A 15,987-nucleotide genomic window follows, 5' to 3' on the forward strand; every position below is an offset into this window, starting at 1 on the left:
TGACAGATCTAGTGAAGTAAAGTCCACTAGGGGACAGTGTTTCACCATAGGTTGCTATGGTAAAATTTTCTACCCCACCCCCCTTGTTCTTCCTCATCCCTACCAGTGACCACGTGTAAATATTTGCAGAAATAATTGCATAAATCAGCTTAGCGAACCCAAGAGACCCCAGACTCTTCTCCTGTCTCACTCCAGTCGTGTCATTTCTATTCCTACATTTCCCACTAGCGAGGTCATCAGCAATCAGCAGGCATTCACGCAAGTAAAGAGTGATCAGGCCCAGGTTCCCAACAGTCCGAGCGAGACCTTCCCGATGAGAATCTGGCGTGCCAAACGGAACGCCGCTCCCCCTACTAACTTGCACGCCACGGGGATCTATAATGAAATCAGCAACCTGGGCAGGACCGAAGGCTTTGGTGCCTGATGGCAGATTAGACCTGCCGGCCAGGCTGCTGCCCCTAGCCTACATTCTAAATAAGCAGTTAACCAATTCTGCTTTTCCATCTGTGTGTGAGTCCATTCAGGGTTGAAATGGGAGATTTCTCACCCGTCCACATGGAGCTTCTGGGCTAAGAGGCGCCAGTCTTTTCCCTTGGAGTTGCTGCCGTCGAACGTAGCGCTGATCCTTTGGCGGATGGAGAGCGGGATCTTGAAGGCCCGTGATCCCGTCTGGGAGGTGACGGAGCAGTCGGACTCACTCGAGATCGGGAATGCTAATTTTGCGTTCTGGAAGGGGAGGGGGAGGATAAGCAAAATACAATTATAGGAGTTCAAGGACAGTCAAAATCATGGACTGTAAACATACAATTTTTGCAGTCTCACCTCAGGTTGAACTGTGGTGTAGACCTGAAGGATTTGCTCTTCACCTTGAACCTGTCGCACGCTGATCTTACACGAGAGGGGAGACGAAGGGGATGAGGAGCTGTTGTTACGCTCCAGGGAGAAGGCACAGTGCAGGGGGCGCTGTTTGCTCCACCACACCTGACAGAAGGAGAACTCCTGAACAGGAGTATAACAAAAACATAGAGAGAGCAGAAGAAGAGTGTAAAAGTGAGAGGGACAATAAAAAGTGGGAGGAAGAGAGGACGATATATGAGATAGTTTCAAGGATTTGTTAAAATATAACCCGCAGAGTAGACAAAAGAGTCGATATCTTGTCGGTTTTACCTGGCAGGTGGTGAAAGGCTTGATGTTCCACAGCATCTGCGAGACATCCTGGATATTCACCTGCAGGCTTAGCGCGTTCCCGCGGAATGACAACACTTTGGGTTCCTCCAGCAGGCGCCCGCCTTGAACGCGCTCGCCCGCCGCCACCTCCTACCAATTCCAAATAAGGAAAATTAACGTTGGGTCAAGAGAGTAAAAACAAAAAGGAGCTTGAGTCGTTACTTGGAAGGCGTGCGGCGTGTCGTCCACGCAGTAGACCCTGAGGATGAAGCCCATCGTCTTGGCGGCGTCGTGGCTTCCGAAGGCGGCCAATCGCAGGCGCTTAGCGGCGTGCGGCCGTAGGGGTTCGCCCACCAGGGCGTAGCGACCGGGATGCTCAAGCAGCATGTGGCAGCGCTGCTCTTCCAGCAGGCAGTAGCAGGAAGTGCACTCCTCCCGCACGCACATCACGTCCTGTTAGGAAGGAGAGAAAAGGTTGAGCCTACATGCGGATTTCAACGCGTGTCAAACTGTCGCCAGCCTGACTCTTAGGACAGTAGCTGCAATTACCTCCTACGGGGAGCGATAATGAAAGTGGGATTGGATGAACACCACTGACATGTTATAGATAAAGGATGCATATGCAATGCATAAATTAAATTGTTTCAGCTTGTATGGCTACATTTTGAGAAGCAGGGGTAGGCAAACCTTAGTAGTTCTCTTTTGCTATTTGTTCATAATAAGACCAGCCTGCACAATGGATATAGATAGAGTGGTGCCTTTAAGTTTGACAACTCATAACCCTAAATACTAGTATAAATATAAGATATTTAATTCATTCAAATGAATGGGAATGGCACATGTGTAGCAGGCTACAAAATGTTTGGGTAATGAGTTTTCTTTTAATAAGAAACATTCAGATTATAGTATGATATGTTATAAAAAAGTAAAGGAAGGAGATTCAACTATCAGTTCCAGGATTTTATCTTAACAGGAGCCAATTTGATGAAAATGAGTCTGTATATTTGAATAAAAGATGGTGGCAAATGACTTGCTTCAATGCTTCTTTGGCTATTTTGTTTATTTTTGTGGACTTAAATGAGGAACACTATTATTTCACCAATTCTGATTAGATTTTAGATATGTTGGGAGTATGGAATTTCTGAAAATCTCACTCAACGGTCCAATGGCAAAAAATGAAATGATCTTTGACTCATTTCTACATTTCTAGGAAATCTCCATATTTGTCTTTGAGGCATCTTAAAGTTGACACATCAAGAGTACAGCAGGGAACTCTTTTGGCACTTTAATGGACGGCAGAGACCTCCAGTTGTGTTCAAAACGCTAATTCTGGGAAATTCATGGTTACATCAGATATCTTTCTCATTATCTTGCACTCCGTCGATTGATCGTAGTCTTTTGCGTGGGTGTGTGCGTATATGATGCCTCAAAGGAGACTCCTCCAGCTTGCCCCCTGTGCATGAGGCCTCGGTTGCCTTTTGATGAGGTCACGAGACCATTAAAAGAGCTCCACGATTGAGAAGGAGGTGAGTGACACGGACAGTACTGCTATGGTGAAAAGCGCGAGTTGGTTGGTGGCGAGATGGAGGATGTATTGCAAATAAGGTTAGTGTCAAAATGGATAGCTGACCTCCCACTTGCGGTCCTGCGTCTGCCTCTTCAGTCGCGGGATCCAGTGGTCGGTGGCCGCCTCAGCGCAGTGGGGCACAGTCAGGACCACGGGACAGGACAGGACCATTCCTGGTGGGCCATATGTGACGGCGGGACTCAAGAAAATCTCTGATCCTTCACCCAACGCCAAGCTATGAGTCATAACAGTAGCTTGTTATTTGCACTTTATCTTCACTTTACAATATATAACAGGATGGAGCAAGTGACTAACTGGCCGGCTTGGCTGTTATCTTACATATTTATATGTATATGTTCATTCATTTGTATGGTCCCTTTATTCAATAAATCTAACTCAAACTCAAGTGCAGTTCAAATGCAGTTGCCAGATGACTGTTGAGATGACATTAAACAACATTCATTATTCAGCATTAGATAGAAAATAGACCAAATTATTGCTTCCCTAAATCATTTTACTGGTCGGTCAGCACCATGGACAGCGGTCACATCTGCTCAAACTGGACAGATGATCTACGAAGCCCTGATTCTGCTACACAAACTCAAGAGACTTCACTAAAAAAGTTGCCAAAGGTGCTATTTTGCAATGTACATGCTCTGCCAACAATAAAGCAGTAGGTTAAATTCGTCCAATCCCAGCAATTCAAGTGGCAGGTGTGACCTCTGTCCATGGTGCTGACCGACGAAAAGTCTGGTCACGCATAATGACAGTCATTACAGTTGATTTCAATGAATGAGTTAACATTATTATTATGTATTAATGTTCCTCCAATGTCTTTTGTAGATTTATTCCATTTAAATTCTGGCATATAGCAGCATTTCCTGGTCAATTGGTGTCTCACACAACAACAGTGACTGAGCCTGACATATCGGAGATTCTTGAGCATGTGAAAGTGAGCTCGGAAGAAAAGAAATGAAATCCCATTTCGCCATCCTGCAGGACTTTCCCCCGCCTATGGGCTGATAGTGTTTGATTGACAGCTCGGTGCCGCGACTCCGGCAGCTTCCTTAAGCAGCAAAGTGCACGCGCCTTATCACAGTGCTGCACAACGCAGTGCAGAAGAAGCGAGTCGAGGCTCAAAGGTGGCTAAAGCCAGAGGGGCATGTCATCATCTCTTGGTCACTTATTACCTTCAAAGCTCCCCGAGATGACGCCGAACTGGCCGAAAATGCAACTAAATAAAACCCTGGCAACCATAAACTTGACCAACAAAGACAAGATGACAAACTAACCATTGAATAACACAAATAATTAACAGACAAAGTCAGTACAAACTACCTGCTGTCCTCCTGGTTGACGATGACGCTGGTTTCCCATGTAATGTCATTAGCGATCCCTCCGACGGGCACCAGAAGACTCACACCTGTGCACAGCATTGGTATTATTAGCATTCGTGACCTACAGAACATTATCATTGACACATGAATTTCCATTTTAAAAAAAATTATTGAAGGATTACTTAACTAAATATCAATAGTAGTAATGCGGAACTGGAATGCATCTCTTTGTACAATGTACAATAAAGTATGTATTTGTATCTACAATAACAATAAAGCATTCAATTCAATTCAAACTTAGAATAAATATAGAAAATTAAATTGAAAAAAAAATATATTAAGCACATTAACTGTAACCTGCAGCAATGATATTGTTTTCAAGTTAAAAAATGTTCCGGACGAATTCATTTATGTTTTCCTTCAAATCTTTTTATCTCATTAAAGAAAAGCATCATCTTCAAATTTGAGTGTGTTTCCCCACTGTTGATGTTTCTGTGCTTTCCAAAACCGAGGAGGCTAATTGAGGCGTTTGCGAGAAGGCCAAAGCTGTCGGCTTTCATCTATGGAGTGAATGAGAAATGAATGTTCTCGCTGGATGGATGACATTTTCACATTCTTGCTGCGGGCCAATAACGACAAGGTCAAGCATTTCCAAAATGCCCGCCTCGCTGGCAAAGTGTTCTTGTGATTTTTTTGTTTTGGCCTGGGGACAAAAAGGAGCTCAGAGCGAGACGAGAAGGGGGATGCTTGGAAAGAAGGTATGGATGAGAGAAGGAAGTGAGAAAATGAAGTTTCGGAAAGCAAGAAGAAGAAATGTTGGCTATAAAAAGTGGGGTACCTGTGTTTGGCACCACCAGGCGTCCTCCTGCGTGCCCCAACATGGCTGTGGCTTTGTGTCTTGGCCTAATGGCGGGTGCCAGAGCCCCCTGTGAGCCAAAGAAGCTCCTCTCTCCGCGGCTCAGCGTGGCGCCCACCACGACACCGCGATAGTCTGGAGAGAGACCTCTTGGGAACGTCTGGGGGTGAAAGTCAGAACCCTCCGACCCTGCGTGCATAAGTGAGTACTTAAGTAATGTAACCGAGTCAATGAGAAGGCAGTAATAATTAGGCCAGTTAGTCTCACATTAATCAAGAACTACATTGCTTATTTACCAGTGAATAAATAATAAGCTTGTGTAAGAGAGTGAGATTATTGTCATGTTATGAAGAGCAGATCTGAGAGGGTCTCACCTTTCATCTTAATAACCGGGAGAGGGTCCAAAAGCTCCTTGTCCATGGCATCATGGAAGCACATGGGACTCGTGTATGTGCGAGACACGCTTAGGTCGGGCTGTAGCGACGAGTGGATCAGCAGAGTGTTCCCTGCGGAAAGACATTTATTTTGTAGTTTAGGACATGCCTGTCCAGACTTGGGCCCACTGCCCATTTCTTATTGGCCGCAGAAAATGATTAAAATTTCATTGGATTCTTTTATACTTGTCAGTTTTAACACTAGACGGAACTAGTCACTTAAAAAGGGCCTCCATTGGACAAGGAGTCAAAATCTGACATGTTGAAATTAGCTTAGGAATTGGCAAAGATATAAGAACGCATTTAAAAAGCCAAACTTTTTGGTCCAATTTTAAGTTGCATCCTTTGATGTTAAAGAGGTTTGGACACCCCAGTTTTAAGAATAACTAAAATTAACTTAGAAAATAGGCTACCTACTATGAGTCAGTATTTTAGAATAGTAGTATTGCATTTTGACATTTTTTTTTAATAGAGTGACAATGCACCATTGCATGAATAGCATCGCTATAAAGGCACTTATAATTTAGAGAAGCAAAAGTGGTCACAGCAGCCAACATTTCCTGCAGCCGTCTTGCCGTAATATAATAACAACTCTGCTAACTTTGTAAAACAAATTTACATTAAGAATCACACATGCATACAATAAAAGATTAAACAGCATGCATGAATTATTCATATGAACCCACATTCATGATTCATACAGATACTGTAAAGCACATAGACATAACTTTAAATCACTCCATTCTTTATGGTAATTCTATCTTGGAATACATAAACCTACTGTATATGTATGCTTATGTACATGTGGCATTAGTGTCACCTTGGCGTGACGTCTTGAAGTTGAAGGACTGGAACCCTCCGGAGAGGGCGGATGAGTCGATGACATCTACTCCGTAGTCTCGGCGGCTTCGGCGGTATACGGTGACGCCCACGATCAGCAGCGCCACTGTGGCCGCGCCCGCCGCTAGGCCGGAGTAGAGCGCCACGTCACTTCCACCGCCATTGCCGATGCTGCCGACGCCGCCAACTCCATTCTCCACAACACCTAAAAACAACAACAGCAATTGTGTTTACTAATGCCTACTAATTGATTCATTCATTTATTATTGCTTAAAGTAACTAAATACAAATAAGTAAGTAATGAGTAATTTTGGAAGTAGCTCTTATATGCCATTAGTATCCACTAATACTAAAAGAAATAGCAGATATTTAGTTTCCAACCACAGCTTGCCCTTTGCCAATATGGTTAACAATAACAAAATGCCATTAAAAAAGCATTGGTAAAAGAAAAAAAACAGCAAACAAGGAGGAAAATTATGAGTTCGTTTGAGTTTTATTCCGCTGTGTGTTTTTGAAAGTGCTCATTTGGCAGCTATGTTTTCGATATATGGGCCGTTACTTCAAATGTACGTTAAACAGTCAAATCAGCTGGGATTCCACATTTTTTGAAAAAAGATCTTGACCTAGCTTTTTTTTGATGAAAACTGGAAAAAGCAGGCCAGCCAATGCCAATTTGTATCCTCTGCTTGCATAAGTGATGTGCCAAGCTAATGTACTAATGTTGTATAATTGCACACACTGTGGACTCAATGGGGGCATCAGGCTTGACACCAAAATGAACAAACATAAAAAAACAAGAACATTTTGTCCGTAGAGAGAATTTTAAGTATCCAATTTTAAATGGAGATCATTCATTTATTTATGATCTGCCATATCAGGTAGGACCAAGTCATTGTAGTACTTCATCTCTACATTCAGGAGAGAATGCAGTAATTGGTATTACAGACCAAAAAAATAGTATTAAGGCAAAACCAGTAATAAAATAAGATGCCTTAGAAAGTTAGGAATTGAATAAGTTATGAGAGTAAACAAGTTGTTGGATCTGGATAGACAAAAAGAACTTGAGGTGGTTGCTAGTTGGGTTGTTAAGGAATCACCACAAGGGTTGTGTACAATAATGTCTTTGTATGTGAAATATGCAATGACAAAAGTCTATTTTGGTCCAAGCAGAAACGAGGACCAAGGACAAAACATTGAGCACGCGCATGGGGCTGCTGGCTTGTTACGTGAAGATAACAAGATCCAAGTGGGAAAGTGGGAAAAATCCACTCAGCAAGAAGGAGTGCAAAAATGGGAAAAATAACAAAAGCACATTAACATTTTTCCACTGGCAGGTTAATTGAGGGCTCGCCAAGTTTGGGACAAACTAACAAAGCCAAGACAAAGTGAGGAGGAGTCATAGCAAAGACTCCTAAGCCTCATTTGGACTTAAAGTCCCAAAAAGTTTTCGGTCTTGGAACTTCTTAGTACTGCAAAAAAGAACAAAAAATACTCTAATTTGTACAGATTTGTCCCTATACAGATTCCGACATCCCGTGTGGTATCGGCCTATGTACAGAAAGTCTTGGGAAGGGTGATAAAAAGCATATTATTTCTTAGTACTCTCCGATACTGGTAACAATCCACTATAATTGTTATCAACATGATGACTTTAACACACTTATACTAAAACTCACCTTGTGGTTTGGCATCACGTAGCAGTTTTCCATCTGAAAACAAAACAAAAATTTGAACCATGTATTAATATAGTACAAGACTGCTCCCTCATCTTGTTCTGTCTGTTCTGTTACACTTTTGTATTGCAACTCTTACTTTGCGTGCAGAGGCCTCCAGTGCAGTTGTCGGTAGCCAGCGCCACACCGTCACACAGCCGTCCCCCATGTTTAGGTTCGGGTGCCGTACACTCACGACTCTTTCTCCTCTCGCAATCGCCATCGCATGCCGACCACTCGGTCCACAGGCCCCAGCCTCCGTCCACTGGGCAGGTCGTAACCACCACAACACAAACATTTAAGCAAATGCGACGCCACATCAATCTTTTCGAGTCATGGCTAGCTCACCTGGACACGGCGAAGTGCAAGCGTTTTTCTGCACAGACGTTCCGTCGCAAAAGGATCCGCCATTGAGAGGCGCCGGATTGGTGCACGTGCGTGAACGTTTGTGGACGCCGCGGCCGCAGCGTACGTTGCACGCCGACCAATCGCTCCACGACGACCAACCGCCATTTACTGCAAGACATTATATTATAATGACTTTAGAGTACATACAATATACATGAGGTAGTTTAGAAGTGTAGGGACATTACATATGCAAATAGGGTACATTTTTCCGCTTTTTTGATAGATGGGAAATGTAATGGTTAGCACCAATGTTCCCTCTAATTTTACGTTGGTTTGGTGGGCAGAAAGACAACCTCCCTAAGCGCACTGAGTACCAGTGTGGGCGACATCATCATTGCTCGCTATGGACACACCTGCCATAAGCAGGTGCATGTCAATGTTCCCTCTAATTTTTCATGTAAAATATGCTGTAAAACACAAAAAAAAAACATAAGAGTGGACTGCTGCCACTGACTGCCGCATAAACGGTGTCATCATGGGGAAAGAGGTAAAAAAAAGTTTGGATTTTATTTACTACGTGCCATATGATTGCTGCTGCGCAGAGAAGACGAGAGTAGTGCACAATTGCCATTGGTTAGCACCTTCTAAAACCCCAAGGCCAGACAAAATAAAGCGATGGAGTGATTAATCTCATGTTTGTTTACTTCTACTCTAGTGTGCAGTTGTTCAGTAAACGTACGCAAAGAAAGAAGTGCAAAAATGATGATAGATCACTGATAGAAACACTAAATTGGAAAAAAGCCGCCAGTCTCTAGAGTTCATCAGTGAGACAACAATGATCAACGGCATCGAGTGTCACGTTTGCCTGTGATTTGCAGCAAATGAAGCGACGTGTCAGCGTATCGACTATCATCAGACAGGAAGAACAAGTCATCAGGCCATCAAGAACATTATGGAAATGAGTGATTGATGGGAAGAACCTGATTAATTCCTGAGGCGGCTTCATTGCCTGTCTCTATCGACTAAATCAGCCCAAAAAGCAATAAAACACAAATCACTTGGAAACAAATCTTTAACAAAAAAAATGCATAGTTGAGGGTTTTAATCACTCACCAAAGACGATGACAGCAGCTGTGGAACTGCGTCGCTTGGCCACGATGTTGCTGGCCACACAAGTGTAGTTTCCTGAATCAGAGAGTTGGGCTTGAGAGATAACCAATCGGTGGTCGCCTTTAGCATCCATGACGCTGCTTCCAACGTTTAAAGCCTCGTCGTTTTTCAGCCATTCTACCTGAATATGGAAAGTACAGAACATTTGAAGCCATGGACTATGTTTTTGTGGGTCTTTATAAAATGATGTTTGATAAATAACATTGTTTTGTACAACAGACTTCAGGGGGTGGAAGTAGAACATTCCACCAAGTGCCAACAAGCCATTTAAAGAAAAAATATACACTCTAGCGCACAGGTGTCAAAGTGGTATGTATATTAAATTTAATGATTCTCCCCCTTTTAAATAAATAATAGTACTTTTTAAAACATTTTTCTGTGTTTTTGGTTCAAAAATCATTTTAAAAAAAAATCTAAAAATATATTTAAAAAAGCTAAAACAAACATTATTTTAGATTTATAAAAAACTGAGTATTCAGGCCTTTTAATTCAGTTATTTTAATCCATTTATAAAAAAAAACAATATACATATTATATCTAAAATGGTCCTTCCCACGTGAAATCAAGTTGACGTTTCCAGGGTGAACATTTCTGCCAAACTACCAAAGTGAAACTCGATCCAATTTATGATCAAACTCTAGTGAAAGATGCTCTGTATTAACTGGTCCCTGCGCTTGAGCCCTGCAATAAATTGATATTAGCATTAGAAGCTTCATATCCACTCTCCAGGGAACGAAATCCGTAAATCACATCGCTTTATTTAGGGATTAAAAAGTCAGTCCCATTGGGAATTCCACGTATGTATACACTGGTATGAGTCGAGGTGTGCTTGCTTGAGCGTAGCATTTGTGTGTTTGTATTTGGCGTCCAGTCGTTGAGGGATTAGCACAGCAGCCAACAAACTCAGTGATTGCCTTGCTCTTTCCAAGCAACCTCAGTTGAAAGGAGGAAAATAACTAAATGCCAGAAAATCAATAACTTGCGAATCACGTCATCACGAGCGCTGTTGATTTTTCTAGCCCGCGTACTCTGTCTTCCATCTTTAATCTAGCGCCCGCTGGTGGGCCACGTCACTTGCTCTGTCAAGTTTGTCCAGCATGTTTGTCTCTACTGTTTTTCCCCCCGCTTGGTGGTACAATCAAGTTCCACGCTGCCGAGCGTGCACGGTTCGATTATTCTTCGACCCGCGCAATTATGGCAGCGGTGGCTTTCTACCCCCCGTTGAAAAGTCTTGGACGTTACAATAAAAAGGAGAAAAGAACATGAGGACTTTATCCCTAGCGTTTCCATGGAAACAAAAGTCAACATTCTTTTTGCCGCAGAGCCAACATAACCACGGGAACAAAACAAGAGTTTGTGTAACAACATTATGGGTTGCTTTAAAAATCGTTGGCAATATCGGCAGCTATTGTCAGCAATTAAGTCCACGGCTATAAAAAGCAAACAGAACAAAGTGCATTTTTTTACTGTTTAAAAAAGGCCTGCAAGTTGGGTGATAATAATAACGTTCACATTTAATCACAAGCTAATATCGGCAATTACACTAAGCATATTGAATTTAGGGCAAGTGCGAGATTGCTTTTCTCACTTTAAAGAAAGATTATTTGAAAAATTTGAAAGCTTTTTGGTGTGACCTTTTACTACAGCAGCAGTAGTGTCATTGTAAAACTGCTGTGCCATCATATATGAGTTAGATATAGTGTTGCACCAATTCTGAAACTATATGTGGTACTAAAATTCAAGTCAGCGACTTCTACCCAACATGAAAACTTTGAGATTTAATTCCCAAACACTAGTTGTCCTCCCTATGATGGTTGGCAACTACCATTTACCAGCTATGATTTAATGTTTTATGAATGGCGACATTAACATAGGCACATATAAAGAACCAAGTATCGGAATCAGTATTGTGAGCAAAAAAATGGCATCTGGGCAACATCATATAAAACGTAAATATGAATTTGAATACAGTACTTTGTGGTCATCAGTGTGTTGATGCATTGATGCATGTGACAAAGCGCAGAGTGCTGGTAAATAATCCATAAAGTCAAGTAAATCCCAGCTGCAGCTGGAAATAGCATCTATCTACATTTAGGAAGCTTCTCTTGTCTTTTTCATGATACCAAGTTGAAAAGGTCATCCCCATATCAGATATTTATTTATTAAACTCAAACTTAAAATTCCGCCCTGTTTCCTATATTAAAAAAATATCAAGAAAGGCCCAGAAGATGTTACGCTAGCGTTAGGGTTTGCTGTGTGACTTTAATGCAAAAAAAAAAAAAAGAGGCGTCCATGTTATCTGCTGTCCTGCTGTGATAACAGCAATAAGCTTAGTACGCGTGATAGCAAAAAAGAGCTTAGGTCTGCTTTAGTCTTGTAGACGATAGGACACTATTTTTTTTCAATTAAGATTTTTTTTTTTAATACAGCTAGAGAAGTTTGAAGAGCCAAATATAACCCATGTGATATTCTCCTACGCAAATCCCTTAAATAGAACAAAAGAGGTCAAAAAGTTAAAATGACTCATTGAGAATGAGTCCTTAGTTGCCTTGCTCAGTTGTCGCTCATCTTTTCGCTATTTCCATTTCTCGACAAATGGTGCAATACAAATAATGATAAGACAAAAAGTGAGTATTTAGTTAATGGTTGCCATTGAGAGCAATTAACATTTAATATATTTGAAATGGGAAAGGCTGATTGGGATGCTATACTGTAGTTATTGGATCCCCCATATGGATTTATCTGTCAATCAAAAGGAAACAACAGTCCCAACTTTTGCGCAAAATTAAGCTTTGGACTTGTCGAATTGTACAGATGGAAGCTCAGCGTGATGCAGCACGGCTCAGCAGGATGGCCAGCGTGTGCGCTGGTTGCTATTTTCATTGTTGTCCTCATTGATATTCACATTGATATTCATGAGGGAGAAATTAAAAAGGCCACATGTCAAACAGGGGAACACACGTTTGCCGAGGACTCTGACAACTGAAAAAGTCACAGTGGCAAGTCATGTTTGATGTATTTTTTTTGGATTTTCCAGTGGCGCCCTTTAACACTTATGCAGGTACGGTAAACGGCCGAGATGATGTGAAGGAAAATAAAATCTCTTTTTAGCTATTCTTTGAACATAAATGTGGAGGTTTTTATTTGTTTTTCACTCACTTTCTGTTCTGCTAAATCCTCATAAGGGCTGTGAGGTCTGCTGGAGTCTATCCCAGCTAATTTTGGGCTGTAGGTGGGGGACACTTTTAATTGATTACTAGCCACCCCCTAAGGATAATTTAGAGTGTTCAATCAGCCTATTCTGCATGTTTTTTGGGATGTGGTAGGAAACTACAGTACTCTGAGAACAAACTATGTATTTATCATTATATTTTCTCTTTCTATTCCTACTTTTTATTTCATCCTGATTCAGATGTATTTTTAAAGTTCACATGTGTTATATTATACATACAAATAGAAAGATTAGATCAATATTTTAGTTGTCTTGCAAAGCATTGCTTAGTTAATCTAATTTAATAAAAATCAATATTTTTTCTTATCTTTTTAGTAGATTAAGACTAAGAATCCAAGAAGTGGATCTCACAAAAATGTTGCCCTGCAGTGACTCAGAAGACAGATCTGCCCACGTTCAAAATGCCGCCACAAAAACAGACTTAAGGCATAGTCACCTGGGCTGCAGGCACCCCATCTGGTGGACGACAATGCAGCACAATCATGCCGCTCAGGGGCACCTCCAAGCCTTGAGGGTCTTGCTCAAAATTTTTCCTCAGGTCTGGGGGAAAAAAGGAAGCTTCATGAACACCACAAGAGACACCAAAACTGTGCACTTAGTATTTCGGACTTACAGGCGATCCGTACAGACGCCTTGTGGCTTTTGGATGTTCCGAGGTGGCTCCAAGCTACGCAGAGGCACCAGTAGTCCTCTGGACCGTGGAAGTCCTCCACCTGCTGACGGGATACGTTGATCATCACCTCACGGATCTTCAGCCCTGTTGACAACCATTGTTAGAATACATTTCCTATAATCAAGGCTAGTTGTTTTCATTAAAATGCCTTTTTAGAAATTTTAAATAGCTCTTTGAAAGGCAGCAATATTAAAAAGGAAAGGCAAATAAGGTTAGTGGTAAGAAGATAATGCTTCAGAAGCGATAGATACCGTAATCTAAGAGTATAAGACTCTTTTTTTTCTTTTCTATACGAGTTATTATAGGGTGATGAGCTTTGTGTTGAGTAGGGTTGTCAAAAGTATCAAAATGGCAGCTCTTCGCATAAGCCTGAAGGTTTTGAATGTATTTTTCATCTTGGGACATCTTATTTGAAAAAGATGTTGGGCAAAAACAAAACGCTGAATTCAAGGACACACATTTTTCACAGATCTGTCAGGAAAACAATCAAAAGTTAGTACTTTTACTTTGGGTCAGCCCAGCGGGCTCAGTCATTGTGACGACAGCATCAAAGGGGTCCCATTATTCTAGCAAATGTATTCACCAGCCAGACGCTCATCATCACGAGTGGCCCGAAGCCGCAATTTCCTGTGGGTCCAATAAGCTAGTCAGCTATTGTGTGGCGTAATTGAAGGCTTTTAAATGTCCATCGCTCCTCTGACAATTACGCATTCGAATTGCGGTGTGACGTGATGATTTCATATTTCATTTCTGGACATGTTTAATCGTCACCTTCCTCTCGTTTGGTTGCTTTCTTAAGATCCACAGAAAATAAAGATGCATTAATATGCATTTAGTGTTCACTATCAAAGGGGAGATGATTTCGAAAACTGATATTTTAATGCCTGGTTTACATAATAGTTGTGGAAAATGTCTCTAAGGGCGATCAATATTTTTTATACTGTAATTTCTGGACTATAAAGCAAAAATTACTGTAAATTGCTCTGCCCAAATGTCACTCAATTTAAGAAAAAGAACATATATGCCTCACCTGGCTATAAACTGCAGGTGTATTGGTTTTATATGGAGATTCATAAAGAGAGATATGAGACAGAAGTATTTGTTTCATGAAAAATATCTAATAACCAAATAAACATGCCATGAAGTGAATTGAAAACATCATTTTTAAACAATGAGAACTAAAAATGACAAAATATGAAGCTCATTTGTCCCAAAAAATATCAATATTTTAACCACTTCATGTTAAATAGCCACAGGGTAAAAAAAAAAAGGGAAAAAGGGGGCAAATATTTGTTTGAGGCTAAAATTAGTGTTGGCGTACAGACATACAAGCTTACTAAAAATGGCATCAATTTGCTTCATGACTCTTTTACGACGAGAGCCCAAAGCGCAAAGCAAGCCGAGGGGCATCACAAACCCCGCCCAGACCACCTCATCTTTATTGATGTCCACGCAAGAGAACCTGATGAATAACCAACAACGTGATGATGATGTAGTACCTCACGCTGCAGGCACAACAGGTGACTCCCATAAGCCCGAAGCTTGTATATGCACATACTTTGACTTGCACATCATCTATTTATTTATTTAATTTTAAGGGGGGGCGTTGATACTAATGGACACTGTCTTATGAAAGTGGAAAACTTCAATAAATTTGTTTATGCATGTGTGAGTGTGGCTTGCAGGAATGCATGTGGCACGCACACATGAGAAAATCACCCTAATTCCACCATTAAAATGCCCCGAGTGCCTATTTGGTTTGTTGATGTGCAAAAAAAAAAAAAGTAAGCGTGTGGCAATTAGGAAGCACTGAATGCTCACTGAGGATGACCTCATTTATAATATTTATTCATGAGCTAACATGCTTGCTCCTCCTTGTTTAAGTTTTGGCTTTTTATGTATTAATCAATTAACTTATTGCCTGTGCAGAACATTTGAATTAAGGGTTGACAGTCCTTGTTTATTTTATGAAATGTCGACAATTGGAGCATTAGAGCAGTTGCTATGCAGCTTTGTTTTCCATTCAATTCTTTTCAAGTAAGACCTCAGCACCTCTATTTCCCCTTGTATCCATTTCCATCCCCCTCCTGGTCTTATCTCATCCCATCAGGGTATCTCTAATGCCTTCCTTTGTCCTTCACTGACCTCCTCAGCTTTAGAGGCACTTATGTTCTCAAAGTTGACGGGCCATTTTTACCATAGACGGATAATTATTCGCATTATCTTGGTGTAGGTTGGTGAAAAAAAATGACAGCTTAATTCCATTTCAGAATACATTAAAATGCTAAACAAAACTATTCATAATGAAAACCTAATTATGCGTGTGAATGTAAAATATGTTTGTGCATTCATTACAAATAAACACATTCACAACCTTAGGTGCACCTTTTGTTGATATTACACCATCAAAAAGTAACCCTTTCATTAGTCTAACTCAACTATTGTCAGCCTAAGTCAATGGTAGTTAGTAAACAAGGAAATTTGATATTAAAAGAAATCTGTTGGCTACAATAGACCATTATTTCTTTACTGCTTGGCCGCCACTTTGATGATCCCGTTCCCATCCTTACATCACAATTTGAAAACAACCATTATCAAAGCGTCTTCCTGGAGCACACACACACATATACTGCATGGCGGCTGTTTTTTAT

The 15,987-nt window shown here is 41.1% G+C and overlaps 1 protein-coding gene across 3 annotated transcripts in view; it reads right to left on the minus strand.

Annotated features, from left to right (window-relative positions):
• Nucleotides 1-15,987, minus strand: part of LOC144210340 (netrin receptor UNC5D-like) — a 65,212-nt gene that overhangs the window by 4,025 nt on the left and 45,200 nt on the right. For all 3 annotated transcript variants that reach the window (XR_013329365.1, XM_077736962.1, XM_077736961.1), the window contains 15 exons: nucleotides 13,277-13,420; nucleotides 13,100-13,203; nucleotides 9,375-9,552; nucleotides 8,262-8,429; nucleotides 8,014-8,178; nucleotides 7,878-7,910; nucleotides 6,182-6,406; nucleotides 5,302-5,433; nucleotides 4,910-5,116; nucleotides 4,073-4,157; nucleotides 2,798-2,969; nucleotides 1,390-1,620; nucleotides 1,168-1,317; nucleotides 823-999; nucleotides 548-726 (listed from right to left, as the gene is read on the minus strand). Coding sequence is in view for 2 of the 3 variants with exons in the window: in XM_077736962.1 (XP_077593088.1) it covers nucleotides 548-726; nucleotides 823-999; nucleotides 1,168-1,317; nucleotides 1,390-1,620; nucleotides 2,798-2,969; nucleotides 4,073-4,157; nucleotides 4,910-5,116; nucleotides 5,302-5,433; nucleotides 6,182-6,406; nucleotides 7,878-7,910; nucleotides 8,014-8,178; nucleotides 8,262-8,429; nucleotides 9,375-9,552; nucleotides 13,100-13,203; nucleotides 13,277-13,420 (2,350 nt within the window). In the remaining variant the exon portion in view is untranslated. The remainder of the gene's footprint in view (nucleotides 1-547; nucleotides 727-822; nucleotides 1,000-1,167; nucleotides 1,318-1,389; nucleotides 1,621-2,797; nucleotides 2,970-4,072; nucleotides 4,158-4,909; nucleotides 5,117-5,301; nucleotides 5,434-6,181; nucleotides 6,407-7,877; nucleotides 7,911-8,013; nucleotides 8,179-8,261; nucleotides 8,430-9,374; nucleotides 9,553-13,099; nucleotides 13,204-13,276; nucleotides 13,421-15,987) is intronic.

Source organism: Stigmatopora nigra, chromosome 17 (assembly GCF_051989575.1).
Source record: "Stigmatopora nigra isolate UIUO_SnigA chromosome 17, RoL_Snig_1.1, whole genome shotgun sequence".
Lineage (NCBI taxonomy): Eukaryota > Metazoa > Chordata > Actinopteri > Syngnathiformes > Syngnathidae > Stigmatopora > Stigmatopora nigra.